Source organism: Chroicocephalus ridibundus, chromosome Z (assembly GCF_963924245.1).
Source record: "Chroicocephalus ridibundus chromosome Z, bChrRid1.1, whole genome shotgun sequence".
NCBI lineage: Eukaryota > Metazoa > Chordata > Aves > Charadriiformes > Laridae > Chroicocephalus > Chroicocephalus ridibundus.
In genome coordinates this window covers 11,810,570-11,826,080 of record NC_086316.1, presented here as the reverse complement: position 1 = coordinate 11,826,080, position 15,511 = coordinate 11,810,570, and the positions used below count along the sequence as shown (strand labels likewise).

Sequence of the window (15,511 nt, the reverse complement as noted above, 5' to 3'; positions counted from 1 at the left end):
CCGGAACAACTGAAAAATCAGTTCTGCTAAGAAAGACCTCCACTGCTTTCTTTTTCCTGACAAGAACTGCACCTGAATAATCACCTAAAATCACTGCACAAATGATTTCAGCTTTGCTTTAAAAATATTAAAGCTGTGCTTTAAAAGTAATAAATAGAAGTAACTGTTATAAATGGTGATAAAAGCCGACAAGAAATGGAGAAAATATATTTGGAAAATCAAAATAGCAGCATTTTTCAGACAGTTTTACCCTGGGCCACTGAAACCAGACAAGAAGTAGGACTGTAAAGCACCTCAGTGGTGTAAATGCTTGGGCTAAGATTATCATCCGTTTGAATGATTGGATCCAGCATAGATAATTTTGCATATTTAAGGCTTGCTGTATTTTCTGGGCCTGGCTTCAGCAAGTCATTTAAGCATTTGCCTGACCTGAGATGTGTTAAGGAGCCTGACTGCAAGCAGGAGGCAGGTCCTAACTTTCAAGAAGTTAGACGACTCTTTGAACAATGCCTGAAACTAATTGCAGGACTAATGCTGAACTTGTTAAAATAGAAGCTCCCAACGGAAAATTAGAAACCTCTTTCAGAAATCAGGACCTGCCTGATCTAGATTTAGCTAGGCATAAATATTTGCACTGGTCTTTGAATGGGCATTTGCCTCAGGATTAAGTATTCATAGTTAACCATCCATGCTTAGTCATTTTATTTTAATATTAAGCTACACTATGCAGGATGGTAACTCCAGTGAATGGTAGCACCAAGATTTAAGGAAAAAATTTGTAGTGTTATTACAGAGAAACAACTACAGAGAAACAACAAACAACACATTTTCATAAGTTTTCTGAACATAGCAAATGCTCAAATAAGACTGACTGAAGTGTCGTTTTCCTGCATCGAGTAATTTTAGATTATTATTTACTTGGAGTTATTTTAAAATGCTGATACTAAGGGGGTAGGAGAGATAGGAGGAGAGGCACACTGAAAACAATGTTAAAAGAGGTGCATGAGGGGTCTTCATGTGTGTGTGCATACCTGCGTGCATAGACAGGTATGTGCATATGTATGTATGATAAATATCCATGAGAATTAATTTAAAGTACTGGGAGGGGAAGGGATCTTTATACACAGTAAACTGCAGTCAGGATTATTACCTTTGTATTTTGGAAGCCAAAAAAGTAAAACACATATGTATCAGTCTAGTTTAGGTGGCAGCCTGAAACAAGGTATATTATATGTGTGCCCTACCAGAAAAAACAAAGCCAGCCTGGAGAACAGCATTGCTTTGTTCACCCAACACATGAATGGAACATGAGGGGATAGTTTGTGTGGGAGCACTGAGCTCCCATTGATTAATTAAGAACTAATATCTTCCTCATTTTAAAAAGAGCATACACAGGCTCTCCTCTGCGAGTGGAGATTATTGTGGATTATTTTGCTATTCCTTGAATTACAAGGTGGCTGTATAATTCCAGAGACAGGGACAAAACAAGATATCAACCTTAGAAGCCCGGATTTTGGTGCAGTCCCAGCCCACGTTTAGATTCCCTAACTAGCTCTGGTGGATCTGTAGCAATAAAATCCCAGTGCCTGAGGCCCTTCAGCATGGAGTGCCGGGGGGGGTTGTATGCATGGCACTGAGTGTTTGCCATTCCAAGTTAATTCTTGACAAGCCTTTGGACACTGTCTTAGTGATGTGGCCAAACCAAAACCCAGGACCCAAGCTGTTTACAGACAGATCCAAGAGTCCAGATTGCCTCATCGCTTTTAGCTCAGGAGAAATACAGTTCTCAATCTAGATTAGGAATAGCTTCCTCCCTGTTTTAAAGATATTTAAGGAATCTCTAAAATATTTGAAGTGTGTAAGTGTAAATATTTAAAAAAAAAGAAAAATTAATACATTTTCTTGGGGAAACAACAGATCTACAGTAATTTGTAGTTGGATCTAATACACCTGATTCTGTTCCCACAAAAAAGTCAATGGTCATTTTAGAAATGCGATTGCACCCTAAATTACCTCTGATAGTCCCAGGCCAAATGTAACCTACAACAATCTTTTGAAGCTTACTAGGCAAGTGGAGACCCATCTCCACTTTCTACAGCACAGTCATTCCGAATAAAATATAAAAATTAGTTCATCTACTGAGTCAGTCATCCCACCTCCCACTCCATAAAACCTTGCTTAACTTGAATTGTCTTATAGGGTTCAGGAACATTGAGTGCTTCATTGCCTACATTTGGGTTCCCCTGCAGTCCACTGGTTTCTGTACTCTGAAACTGGTGATGATTTATACCACAAAGCAAACACCTTCTGTAAATAAGAGACAGACACTGAGCACATAAAGACCAGAAACCAAAAAATCAATCCGGTGTTTGGTTTAGCAGGCAGAAAATGTTCAAGTCCTCAAAGAGAAAAGCTCTGTTTACCTGAAGAATCAACCAATTCAGATGGAAAAGCAGAGGAAAGGGAGAAGGACCTAGACATAATGCTGCAAAATACTTCACTATTTGCAGCTGCAGCTCTCCCTGACCAGGCTCTTTGCAGCGAGTTTCCAGAGCCATCAGGTTTCTACTTGTCCATCGCCATAAGCCATAGCGTATAACCCACAGGTCTGGTGGACTTTTTAAACAAGACTCAAGCTGGCATCTTGGAAACCATCAGTCAGAAGGAAAAACATATTTGGGATTCCTTCCTCAGATAAATATCGCAGCAGCATCACAGCAGCCACGAACAAGGACCCTCCACAGATCATCCCTTTCACCATCAGACAGCAATGGGAGCAGGTGTGGACAAACTTTCTCAGTTTCTCACTGTGCTTTCCTTTCCCTTCTTCTGCCTTTTGGGTCACCCCTAGGATGTTTTTATCAACATTAATAGGATACTTCAGGTTAATTCAAGTTAACCAGGTAATTCCAGTTAACAAGGAGCTGGCACGTGGAGCTGGAGCCCAGTGCAAGGGTTACTCACCTTCTACTACCACTGTTGCTGGTTTCGAATAGGCTGTGCCCAGGCTGTTCTTGGCTATGCATCGATATTGTCCTGCATCTTCTCTCTGAACATTGTGGATCCTTAAATTCCCCGAATCAAGGACAGCAATGCGAGCGTTCTCCTGCCAGAGGAAGGAGGGGTTGAAGTGAGGGCTCTACATGCAAGCTGCACACACACAGCACCAAATATCCACTTGCAAACATTGAGCTTACACGCATGAAAATTATTTTTGGTGTTCTACAGCTGAAGGATTTGGGAGCAGCTCTCCTGACTCAGCATTGTCATGACACACTCACACATCCCTGTTTTTGGAGATCAGTGAATTATAGCTGCAAAAGAACCCTGAATCTTAGTTGAGTGGCTAAGATAAATCAGAAGCTCTTATTTATGAGAACACTCACAGTGCATTCAGCAGCATCTGGCCATGCTTAGTAGTAATAAGTATATACAATATAAAATATAGATACACAGAGAATGTTTGGTTTATAGGCAGAATTATTGCAGATGTAGACATTTATGAGATGAGCCCTGGATTTTCCAAATGCTTGCTTCCTAGCAACTGGAATTTAAAAATCCTGTAATTGATGCTAATATTTTAACACAGTACCCTTACTGAATAGTTAGCGTTACTTAAATTTCATTCTCTACTCACCTTTACAACTGTTTCTCCTTTGATCCACGAAACAGAAGGTTTTGGATTCCCCATTGTAGTGCATGGAAGAACAGCCTTTAATCCTTCTATTATTTCCACATTTATAGGCGGTCGGGTTATTTTGGGTCCTAAAATTTTAAGAGTCAAAAATTAAAGTTGAACTGAGGCTAAGTGTACTAGAACAGGACAAGTTCATAAACAACAACAAAACCTCTGCTACTTCTTCTGTACATTGCTGAAAGATAGAGTGGTTTCAGTATGTCATGAGCTGCCTTGGAAAGGAAAAACTTTCTTGTATATTTTCTTGCATTCAGAGTTTTCAGTATATGAACACAAAAGAAGCTAACTTGCATGGCTATTTATTATCAGGAGTGGTCACTTGAATTAGGGCCTGGGGTAAAATCCAAATCCGGATAAGAGTACTGAGGAACGTTTGCTTTCAAGGTTTTGACATTCTTGACTGAATAAACAGTTTCTTGTGTGAAAGCTCGATCTGGAGTGGTTCGGTTTTGAAATAGTTTTAACCCAGGCTTGTCTCTAGCTCAACAAGAAGGGCATGTAAACTCAGATAATGTCCCTAATTGAAGGATTTGTAACTGTGTTAGTAAAAAGAGGAAAGGATCCTTAAAGAAAAAAACAGTGAAACTCCCTTATAGTTAACATGGGACAAATTTTAATTCATTTTACTCAAAAAAAACCCATGGCTTAGCTTACTCTGAGCTGTGAGTAAAAAAGATCTTCATCTCAGTGTTTTGGGAGATCTGAAGTTTTGCTTCCTTTGCATAATACTGAACCAGCAGAAAAACAACCTTCAGAGAGCATCCCCTTCTGGCCCCCGCCTGCAGGCAAATGGGGTGCTGGAGAGTCCCAGAATTACCAGACCTGGAGGGTCATGCTCATTAACACAAACAAATCCTTTCCTACAAACAGATGCATTAACCAGGATATATTGCAGCTGCCCTTTTAAGTATTTGTGTAAATAACTGCGGCCATGTGAGTTCAGCTTTACTGAGCTCAGCACATATATAGCCCTTTGCAAGAACCAGTCCCCTGCCTTCCACATGGGATGATGAGATTTACACTGTGGTGTTCCAAGCTTTTCGAGATTACTATCAAAAACATCTGAACAGCATTTACTTGCTTTTGTCATCCTCAGGCATAAATCTGATTAGTGAAATCTTGTGTTTAAAATTCATAAGGGATTTATGCAGTATTCATACAGAGGTTTAATCTATCAAATTGTGCTGCTTTTAATGAAGTTTTGTACAAAGGACGCTCTTCAAAGCATCATTTTTTATTCTCTGCTATGAAAACAGTTCCTCCTAGCACAAGTGTATGTTACTCAAAGTGAATAATCGCAACGGCTTTTAGTTAAGATATGACCCAATATGCCATGTGTCTGGCTCAAGGGACTGCACGCAGCACCACAGGAACTGGGGTCTGCCCTGAACACAGACCCCCAGAAGCCATACCCAGGGGTCTGCTCAGGCTCTCAACTACACATTCACAGGGAGAAATTACATTCCCACTTACGCATTTTCACTTGGAGAGCCCCACAGCTCTGCGCAGCCGCTCCGACACCGTTATCCGCCGTGCAGCAGTACACCCCATCATCACTGTCCTCCACACTCAAAATGGTCAGGAGCTGCCCATTCCTCTGTATGCTGTACCGGGTGTCGAACAGCCTGCAGGGCACAGTACAGGTTGTCAGGGGTGGGGGCACAGCTGGGGATCGAGAGGGGAACTGCATTTATATCTGCAGAGCACTGACAGCACTATGAATGGCAATATGTTTTACTTTCTATTTTCAACGTGCAAAGAGAAGGGAGGGCACTTAAAATGTTGAGTTGGGCCCTAAGATTCGGCTTGGTCCTCACTAGACCGTGCATTTTCTGACTGACACCAGTATGGTGGCAATTCTTCCTTCAGTCAGGTATTGGTAAAGCAAGTAGGTATTACGGGTTTCTGTCTGGCCAAGGACAGGCATGAGCACAAATAATCTTATCCAGCTGGGTCCTGTTTTAGGTATAATCACTCAGTGCAAGGGAAGGACTACCTATACAGGAACTGGAACTGGCTGAAGTTTTTTAAAGAAAACTTCTTCCGTTTGAAAAAAAATAATGTTTTTTTACTAAACAGATAATGATATGGAAAGATTTTTACTGTTGTGAAAAATACTCAAACCAAAGAACAAGCATTTTTGTGTCTGTGTGAGTGATTTTGTGTCTGTGTGACTGTGTCTGAATCAGGAGTGATTTTGTCTATTTTTTGGAACTACAGAAGTGTTACTTTTGGGGTGGGGGGTGGAACAGCCCAACAAGCAAAAACACATGCTGAAGCAAAGAAGCCATATAAAGATTAAAGGATGCAAGGATAGCTATAGTTTAATGACAGCAGGCTCAAACCTGGAGACTTTAGAGAAGTCAAGAAAAGCCCTAAAGTTGGAGCAATAAAGGCATGGGATATTGTAACAAAGTCTGCAGAGCAAAGACTAATTCTATATGTGAGCATGGGGTGTGCATATGTGTGTGTGTGTTCGTCTGCAAGAGCAAGGGAGGGACAGAGAGAAAGGTGGTGAGAAAACGGAGGCCTGATCCCTGATCAGTATAGTATAGTAAAGTATAGTAAAACTTCAGTGGAACAAGATTTGCATAACATTTTGTAAGTTCCTCCATGTTTGATTTTCAAACCTTCGTTGATGCTTTTTGGAATCACTTTAATGGAATTGTCCTTTGATTCTGACAAACAGTAGCAAAAGGGATCTGACCTGAGGATTGTCTCCCAAGTTATTACAAATACCTGATGCCTAAGTATGTCCTGGTTTTTCTTTTACTGTTACAAATCGTACAGCAGTCACTGAGTAATCTGAGTGTGTCATATATGGTGTTACAGGCAGGTATTTCCTTTCAACAGCCTTTTGATTTCCAGTTTTGTATCTCCTTCCTCTTTTTCAATCTGGGAAGAAAGAGTACAATGAACTCATCTGTTGTGCAAAAGACAGGCAGGCTTCATTCCCTTCTTTCCCTGAGGAAGGCTCACCCCAGGCAGCCCTATCCTGGGAGATGGGGCAGGTAACCATTTCACTCGTCCCAGGGAACCGGCCAGGCTGCTTGCATGAGTTTTGACACCAAAAGGAAAGGCACTTCCAGAAGACTAGTGCTGACAAGAGCCTCTATCCTGGCACTATTCCTATTGAAGTTGAATGTTTACATACTGTTTTGTTTTGAAGGTTAGCTTAGCTGTCTGTTCAGGATGCTGGGACCTTGGCAAGGGAAGAAAATTTTGTAAATAAAATAATTTATATTTATTGCTTGCAATAACTAGCCCCTTTGAAGTTTGATACATACACACACAGAGGCACATAAATACATTTGTATGTTTTTTTCAGAAAATAAAAGTCCACTGATCTGATCCTTTTCCATTGTGGAAAGTAACAGAAATATTTTCAGCTTATCTATTTCCCCGTCTTTGGTCTGAGCTTTTGTATCCAGCAGCACTGACTATGAATGTCAACAAGCTTTGTGAAAGTGAAATAGTTGCTGCTATTAATATTGCCTCAGAAGCCCCAGTTACGGAACGAAGCACCTGAGCTCTCCAGCCTCACCAGCAGAGTTTTTTTGATCAGTATTTTCCTTTTTGGTCAACGTTGTGAAAAAGGCACAATGTCTCAGAGAGAGTGGGGATGGCTTTTAGAAAGGTGTGTTGGGCTTCTGGAAGTGGGAACTGGGGTGAGAAAGGATCTGGTTCTCATACAATCTTAGAACACAGAGTGAAATTTTAAAGACCATGGGGAGAGAAAGGCATTTAATCTTCATGGTCCTGCACGAATGGCTTCCTCTCCCACCTTTGATTTTCAGGCATGATGTCGCTGATGGGGAAGGAATTAGAAGAAAGGTGACCTGATTTGGAAATAACGTCCATGGAAATTCAGACCTCCATCCTGCAACAAGACCAGGGTCAGAGGGCTAGGACCTTGGGGGTTTTGCTGAGATTCTGTTGCAGGCAATGAAAAAAAGATTTCTGAAAGCCAGCATTGGTATGTGTAGCATTCTGCTTTTCTCTTATTCTAAAATGGTCTTCCTAGCAGTAAGCCCTTCTTCTGCTGCTTATTTGGAGTCCCTTGAGCCAATGATTCAAGGGTTCTTCAGACGCTTATCCCCAACAGCAGGAACAGTGCTTCAGGTGAACATCTGCCTAACATTGACATCTCCTGTGGAGAATGGGCCTTAACTGTATTACACAGACACTGTTTTGTAATTTTCCCTTACAGAGGGAGTCACTAACAGTGATCTAGAATAAGAAAGAGATGTGAAGCCATGTGACGGACATAATGTGATTTCAGAGTTGGAAGATCAGGTACAGCTTACTTTGCAAGAGCCTTTCTACACCAACAGAGCTAAAGCAACAGTAGCAACTTCCATAACATATTTCCAAGGCTGCCTTCTTCAGTGGCACCTTGACACCTGGTGATTAATGTCTGACAGTGCATGACAACAAGAAGCCAGTTTCCTATGGCCAGATCCTGAACTAGAAACAAACAAGAATGGCATGATATGACCCCTTCCACGCAAAGTTTCCAAGTATATTGCAGACACTCGGGCAACAACTCTGGCAATGTTCCTTTTAAATATTATACAGGATCCTATATGTGTAGACTGAGGAATAGAGCGAATTGCATTGTTTGAAGCTGGAGAGCAAAGTTCTTGCATTGCTTGCACCAGAAATCAACCATCTCCAAGCTCAAGTGTGTGAAGCCGAAAGAGCACCCCCCAGGTGCTGCCATCAATCCTAAGGAACACAGATTCCTACGTAATTACAGCGACTCACCCTCTTCCCTGCCACAGACCCATTTTGATGTTTCCAGATATCTCCTTTATCATGAAGGGAAGCACTAACATTTTTGGCAGGAGATGCTGGAGAGGGCTGAGGTCTGCTCCCTACCTGATGGGAATGCTGTTGCGTGTCCACGTAATCTCCGGCTCAGGGTACGACTCCACTACGCAGACAAACTTGGCAACGTCCTCTACTAGCGCATCCACAGTTTCCAGAGGAGTGCTGATCAAGGGCGCTGCACAAAGGAAGAGAAAATGAGAAAACCTCCCAGAGCCTCCCAGAGAGAGGCACAGAGCCTACCAGACCCCTTTGGCAGAGGCAGCTGTGTCCCTGCAGGGTCATTTCATGGCTTTTTCCCCAGCACAGAGGTGCTTGGCACACCCTCCACATGTTCACTGTAACACAGGCCCCTCCGCGTTTGCAGCTGCAGCCTTCTGCTGTTTGATGCAGGGTTTGCATTTTCCCTTGTGCTCTCTCTATAGTGTGCAAAACAGAGCGACCCAAGCATGGGGCAGCTCCAGCAAGTCCAATGCGTCCCTTGTTTCTAACCCTCACATACTGTGAGGACAGAGGTGAGGCTGTCAGCCTGCTATGGGGGTGGTATTGCATGGGCTGGAAGTGCAAGGAACAGCATGCAAATTGAAGGCAAGCTGACCCGCCCCTGGAGTGGGCACAGTGCTTTCTTATTAATGCATAATGTATGAGATTTGGGCTTCTTTGTCATTAGTATGGGATTTGTTCTGCTCAACTATTTATCTTTTGTTAAAGAAAGCTTTTATATAGCATTATATTTTTCAAAGCCAGGCTCGTAAAGGCCCTTCAGGTCTTCCAGATTTGTGGCATGACTAGCACACATTCTCTTTTTCTCACCTTTTCTAACCAGGTAGCATGAGGGTCAGAAGTCTAATAGCTCTGTCTAATGCTTATTATCACAGACCTGTCATCATACATTATTTGAATGTATGTTTAGAAACATTTTCCATCTCCCTGGTAAAAGACTTGAAGCATGGCTGGAAGGGATCAAAGGATATGTCTAGTGAATTGCTTTCCCTGCACATGGTATGCATTGCAGCCATTGCCTCCAAAGACGCTTGAATGACTTTTAATCTATGGCTGTGAGAGACACATGTGATATTTGTTGGACTAGATATCATTGACAGCTGTGCTGAGATGAACTAGTTTCATACCATGTTCCTGAAACACCACCTTGAAAATGTACAGCGGATGCAGGAACCTTCCTGTTCCTCCCTGACTGTAGCAGTATCTGGCACGCTGTGTGTCTTTTCACAGGAAAATCCTGCCTGCACTGTATCTGCTGGCCCTCATCAGTACTAAAGTACTGATAATAAACTACATCAATTTTACCCTTCCCTCCTAGAAAAAAAGAGGAAAATACAAGACACTCCAATTTAAGTGACTGAGAATAATAGAAAGCATTTACCTTAATGTTTTTTCAACTTACAAGAGAGTAAAATTTAGAATGTCATTGGAGTTCAGCTGGAATGAGTCTAGAGGATGAAAGGATCAGCTTCCACTATCAGGTTTATGTAAATGTCCTAATGCTTTTGAGATGTCATTAGAACGAAGCTGCCTCAATAATATTTCTAGATTGTGTGACTTCAGATTGCATAATTGGTAATGACTATACTTATATAAAAAGATCTTAAAACTACCACTAAGGTAGCACTAAAGATTATATTAACTAAACATTAGTCAAAACATACCTGTGTCAGATTCATTGTTTAAGATCACTGCTTCAAATTGTATCAAGCTTCAATATATTGGGTCACTTTGGGTCACACTAGATAGACGTAATCATCCATATTGCACTGGAGATGAATCCCATGCCAGTGAAACTGAATGGAAGATTTTCATAAAGTCTAGATTCCCTGCTACTGAAGGTTGTCTGAGGAGAATAACCTCCACTGATGGCTATCCTGTCTACTTCAAAGGGGACGTTGCTATTTCGTGACAGAGTTTATTGGGTTTTGATGGCATTAAGCCTGGCTGAAATGGAGTTTTACAGTCTAATTTTATGTAGTATGTTTTTATTGCTGTTGTCCGCATGCCTTGATGTCTGGAAGGATGCTTTTTTTCACCCTGAGAAATGTGAATTTTTACAGTAAACAACAAAGCAATCAGTTTTATAACCGTGTTGTCACGAAAAGCACGGCCATTCTCACAAAGAATAAGTTAGATTTGTACCAAGAGCCAGTATGCGTAACGACAGTATTTTATTCTTTCGGCAAATAAGGGCTGTCAGTTTTATGTATTAAATAAATTCACTAGCAAGAGTTAAGTACTTTCAGGGTATCTCTTTACTTCAATGTATGACAGAATTATTCTTAGGAATATTGCCTACAGGGGGTCCGATCTGGCATCTCCTGCAAGTCAGCACATAGCTCTTAGGGCAGAATCAAGCCCCATACTCATTGAAAATACTGTCCAAACCAACAGCACTTTACGTGTAGTAAAAGCAGAAAGGGAACTTTTGTTTTTCACAGCTGCCTCCCCAAAGCATCCTCAAAGAGCAACCGTGACAGCAGCAGCAATGTGCCATTTCCTTGTATGCTGTTTTTTTACCTTTCTGATACTAGCACCGAGTGCTCGGCCAGTGGGGAGGTGAAGGCCGTGGTCCTGTGGCAGGGTGAGGGGGCTGAGGGCACAAGGCCGCAGGCTGTGCCGTATGTCAGCGGGGAACAGCAAGGGCACCGCCATTTTGTCGTGAGGTGGTGAGAGAGCCCTAAAATGGCTGAGATGGTGCCTGCTTCTAAAAGCCATCCAAAAACCTCAGCTGCCTGCGTTTTCTCAGGAAAGAGATCAAAACTTGAGATGCCTTCATTACCAGGTTTTAACGTGGCAAAATAAAATCCAGACAACGTATCGACATATCCATTAGCATATAGAAATGGCCACAGACTTTTCTGTGCGCATCCACTGGGGCTCCCTGACATTTTTTAGGTAACCCTGTGGCTTTAAATAACACTGAAAATCAATTAACTTACATATCTGTAAAGCCACACAGGTGCCATTTTTCTGGGTGTCAGCTGTAGTTTCCCGAGATAGCAAAATGACCCAGTGCTGGTCACGGGGCCCATGAGAAAGCCAAATCCCCTTCTATCCCCAGACCATCAGAAGCTCCCAAATTGCTTGGCTTTGGTTTTGGATTCACAGTTTAGAAACAAGACAAGCCAGGCAAACAAAACAAAGCGGAAAACACAGCCCATCTCCCCTGCAGCATTGCAGACACCTGGAGATACCGCAGGTCCTCTGGTCAAAAACTGCTCCATCGTTTTTCCAGCTAATGCCGCAAAATCTCTACAGGGCACTGCTGGGCTGTAGTTGCATTTCAGCCTCTCTCAGGGAAAAGGGAAATTCAGTCACCCGTGACATTTTAGGAAGGGATGCTTATCTCTTCATTGCACTGTGCCACCAGGAAAAAAAATCAATCCCCTTCCTCTTTGTTTTTGTTGTCTTTCCAAGCCCATTTTACCACAGCTTTCAAAAAGACCGGGGTTCAGCAACTTACTTTAGAGCCTTAGGAAAAAAAAATTATTTTAAAAGTTTTTTATAAAGAAAAGACCTTTTTTTTCTTTCCATTTTGAGGCCAACTTGACTAACAATTGTAAGAGCACAGCCCTGCAAAAGAAGCAATGTTGGCCTAACAGGTGAATACTGGCATCTTCCTTGAGGTTTTTTTTATTTTCCTGAAGCTGAAAAGTTCCTGGTGTGCTTTGAATGGCTCCTGACAATCACCATGCAGCAAAATCTTCTATCCACAGGATTACCAGACGGTACATCTAGAAGACCACTTTTCCACTTTGTACCTCAAAGACATTTCTAAACAGATTTTTTTCCAGTTCTTGTGTTGGCTAAAAGTATGTATGCGTGTGTCCATGTGCGTGCGTGCACACAAGAGAGGAAGAATGTATAATAACTTTTATGTTATATGCAAACCATTCATATTTGTAGTTATGTACGTACACACTGTAAAGACATTATAGCTATTTACTACTTCTTTGAACTTTATATATTTAAAAAGATACATAGGCATGCAGAACACCACAAATCTTCGGCTCTGCAGTAATGGGTGCTACCAGCCATTAAAACCTGTAATATGCCTTTGACATGAGAAATGTCCATCCCACCCAGGCTGAATCCAAAGGTCTCATTACAACAGGACTACGTGCTCTTCCTAGACAAAGAACTTTCAATCCCAGACACAAATATGAGATTATTTTCACTGCTATCATTCTAAAAGCAGGGAAGCGACCACTGAAAGCAGCGCATTTTTGTCCTTTCCGGGAACGCTACCGCACCACCCACCCCACCGTTGCCAGAGACGCCTTCCCCTTTGCAAAACCTCCGTCAGCAAGTAGCAGAAGCAGAATAGGGCAAAAGCCCCTCCAAGCAAACCTTTCTGGACTGTCTCGGCCAAGCTGAGGGCTGCCAGGGTGAGGACGTGCACCAGGGGCACCTTCAGCAGGTCATTCATTTTTGATCCAGAAGGCATCTGGCTCCTTCAGGCGAGGCGTGCAGAGCTCCCGGCCGGCTGCATCTCGAACGGCGGTGCACGAGCAGAGCTTCTCCGCTAATGACAGAGCGGGGTCTGCAGGATCTAAGTATAATCAGGAATTCTCCCACCCGGCAGCAGTGATGGACGTGGCCAGCTGGTGCGTATCCACTTCGGTCAGTGTGAAAGCGTGGGGCTCGTGAAACAAGAGAAAGCAAATCCCTTCTGAATTCCTTCTAAGCAAACAGAGAGGACTACAATGGGCAAATGCATTTCCAGGACAGTACCATACACCAGCGCTGCAAAGTCATCAGGCCTTTTTTTCAGCACTGCGTAAGTGCAGTAGTGGAAAAAATGCTTGCCACTGGATTTTCCTTCAGCTCAGTCCCCCTCTTTTTCATTTTTTCCCCTGTCTCTCTCACATGCACTCCCTCTGTCTTATTATAACCTTTCACGATTGGCTGCAATATGCCACCTGTTGCCCTGCTGATAGCATTTCTTTTCTTAACAGATGTATTTACTGGAGCAGGAGAGGTTGGCATCGGGGGATGAAAATGCCCTTCTTTCCCAAGGAGATTGTCAGTGTTTGAGAACTGCTGCAGCACACTGAAAAAAAGTGAGCCTTGTCCTGGAAACAGACCCCCAAAATAGTGAACATGCCAGAGGGAGCAACTTCTATACTTTTATACCCTGGCAGAAAGGAAGCATCTCATTTCAACATCAGAAGTAGCCCAGGGGATTTGGGCAAAGGTAGACGAAATATGACTGGTGGGTACTGACACTAATAATCTCCCAGAAATATCTTATTATCCACCAGGTCTCTGCATAAAGTGAAAGACTGAAAATCAGAGCTCATTTTATAGGAAGCTTTAGAAGAGTATCAGGCTTGAGGCGATCTCCTAACTCCGTCTTGCCCCATCCTAGCACAGAGGTCTACATGACATCATCTTTTTTCAAAAATGTCAAGTCATTTGTACTGTCTGTTTTTCCAGGACAAATATTTATATGAAGAGCATTTGCAATCAGTCTTACCACTGTGGAAAGGCTGATGTGGGGGCAACATCTGCATGAGCAGAAGAGAAAAAGATGAATAATCAGGCTGGGGAGAAACTAATTGACGATGATGCCCTGGGAACATGACTCCAGATACTTTTCATCATGTTATCAGCAGAGCGGATGTGAGCTTTGCAATAAAAGGCATGGTTTGAGGAGAGAGAATGTGCAGTCATAACATATCACAGTAAAAGGTACTTTGAGATCTCTGGAATTTCCTTTATTTGCTGAACCTCTTGGTTTCAACCACTCCTTAACAGTCATTTCTGCAATGAACATAAATAGTTTGGCAGTGCTTCCTTTGAGGAGCAAATGGAGTAAAGCTGGCCAGAGCTATGCGTGTGTAAATCCCAATGTTTGGCATGGTGTGATAATGGCAATGTTACTTTGGGGACAGGGGGACATGCAACGGCTCATTAGGAGCAAAAATCCCCAGACAAGTGCTCCTCTGAATGCAAGTAAAGGCAGAAGCACTGACTGAACATGTGTTAAAGATCTTCCAGGAATTCTGGAGCTAGCGACACCAACAAAGAAAAACAACAACAATGAAACAACAATAATCCTATAAAGGAACAGAGAAATCCTGACTTATGGCTGAACTTACAAAGATTTCTTTTGTTTTGTTTAAGTCTGATCACGTCTAATTAATCTGCTCCATAGATATGCAACTTGGTCTTTTAGGGTAAAATTCTCTTCATGGAGGGACTTGACCAAAGACCTCTACATCACTGGATTCCTGTCTGGGCTGTGTGAGGACTTCAAAACTGCACCATCCCATACAAGTCCAAAAATTAATCTTTCCCTTTTACTTGCCAGTCACAGCATTTAGAAATGGCACTGACAGGGATGACTGTTAATCTTAATAATGCCTTTGTGTTTTTAGGATTACCAGACTACTCTCATTTCCTCTGCTTTATAAATTTTTATTAAGGACCACAGTGAGCTATGCTGCTTTAAACTGAAAGGATGTAAAATTACATTATAAATGGGAGTAGAGAAGATACACATGCACAAGTTGGAGTTATTTTGTTCTCCAGGTACGCATGCCATACAGCTAACAAACAATATATATGGGAAGCCGGTGATCATCTATGTCTGTCATGGAAAGACATTTCTGTATAGAGCGAAATCAGTGGAAATTAAATACTGATGACATGAAATTTTGCTTGACACCAAGCATTTTCCAGGCTTACATTACAAAAGTAAAATGCTCCTTTAATTTTTACTTCCTGTAGTTACAAGTTTTGTGTCTGTTGGTTCTGACGTTTTTTTTTTCTGACAAAGCTGAGATGCATACAGTTTACAGCTAATTTTTATTTACAGCTGTTGTTATTTGTAGTCATGCCCCAAGGCCTCTGCCGAGATGAGGTCCCAGCAGCTTACACAATTAATGAGAAGCAGTCCCTGGCTTTCTACGCATTGCAGGCGGAGCTTTTTTCCCCACAAATCTTTGTGCGGCAGCTTAGCTCTCTGCA

The 15,511-nt window shown here is 42.2% G+C and overlaps 1 protein-coding gene across 1 annotated transcript in view; it reads right to left on the bottom strand.

Moving 5' to 3' along the window:
• The window catches only part of MUSK (muscle associated receptor tyrosine kinase), a 56,033-nt gene extending 43,050 nt beyond the window's left edge, over positions 1–12,983 (bottom strand). Inside the window, exons 1-5 of the mRNA XM_063321102.1 lie at positions 12,887–12,983; positions 8,579–8,705; positions 5,171–5,322; positions 3,638–3,765; positions 2,965–3,106 (exon numbers count right to left, since the gene is read on the bottom strand). Of these exons, the coding sequence (XP_063177172.1) occupies positions 2,965–3,106; positions 3,638–3,765; positions 5,171–5,322; positions 8,579–8,705; positions 12,887–12,983 (646 nt within the window). The remainder of the gene's footprint in view (positions 1–2,964; positions 3,107–3,637; positions 3,766–5,170; positions 5,323–8,578; positions 8,706–12,886) is intronic.
• Positions 12,984–15,511: the final 2,528 nt, after the last annotated feature.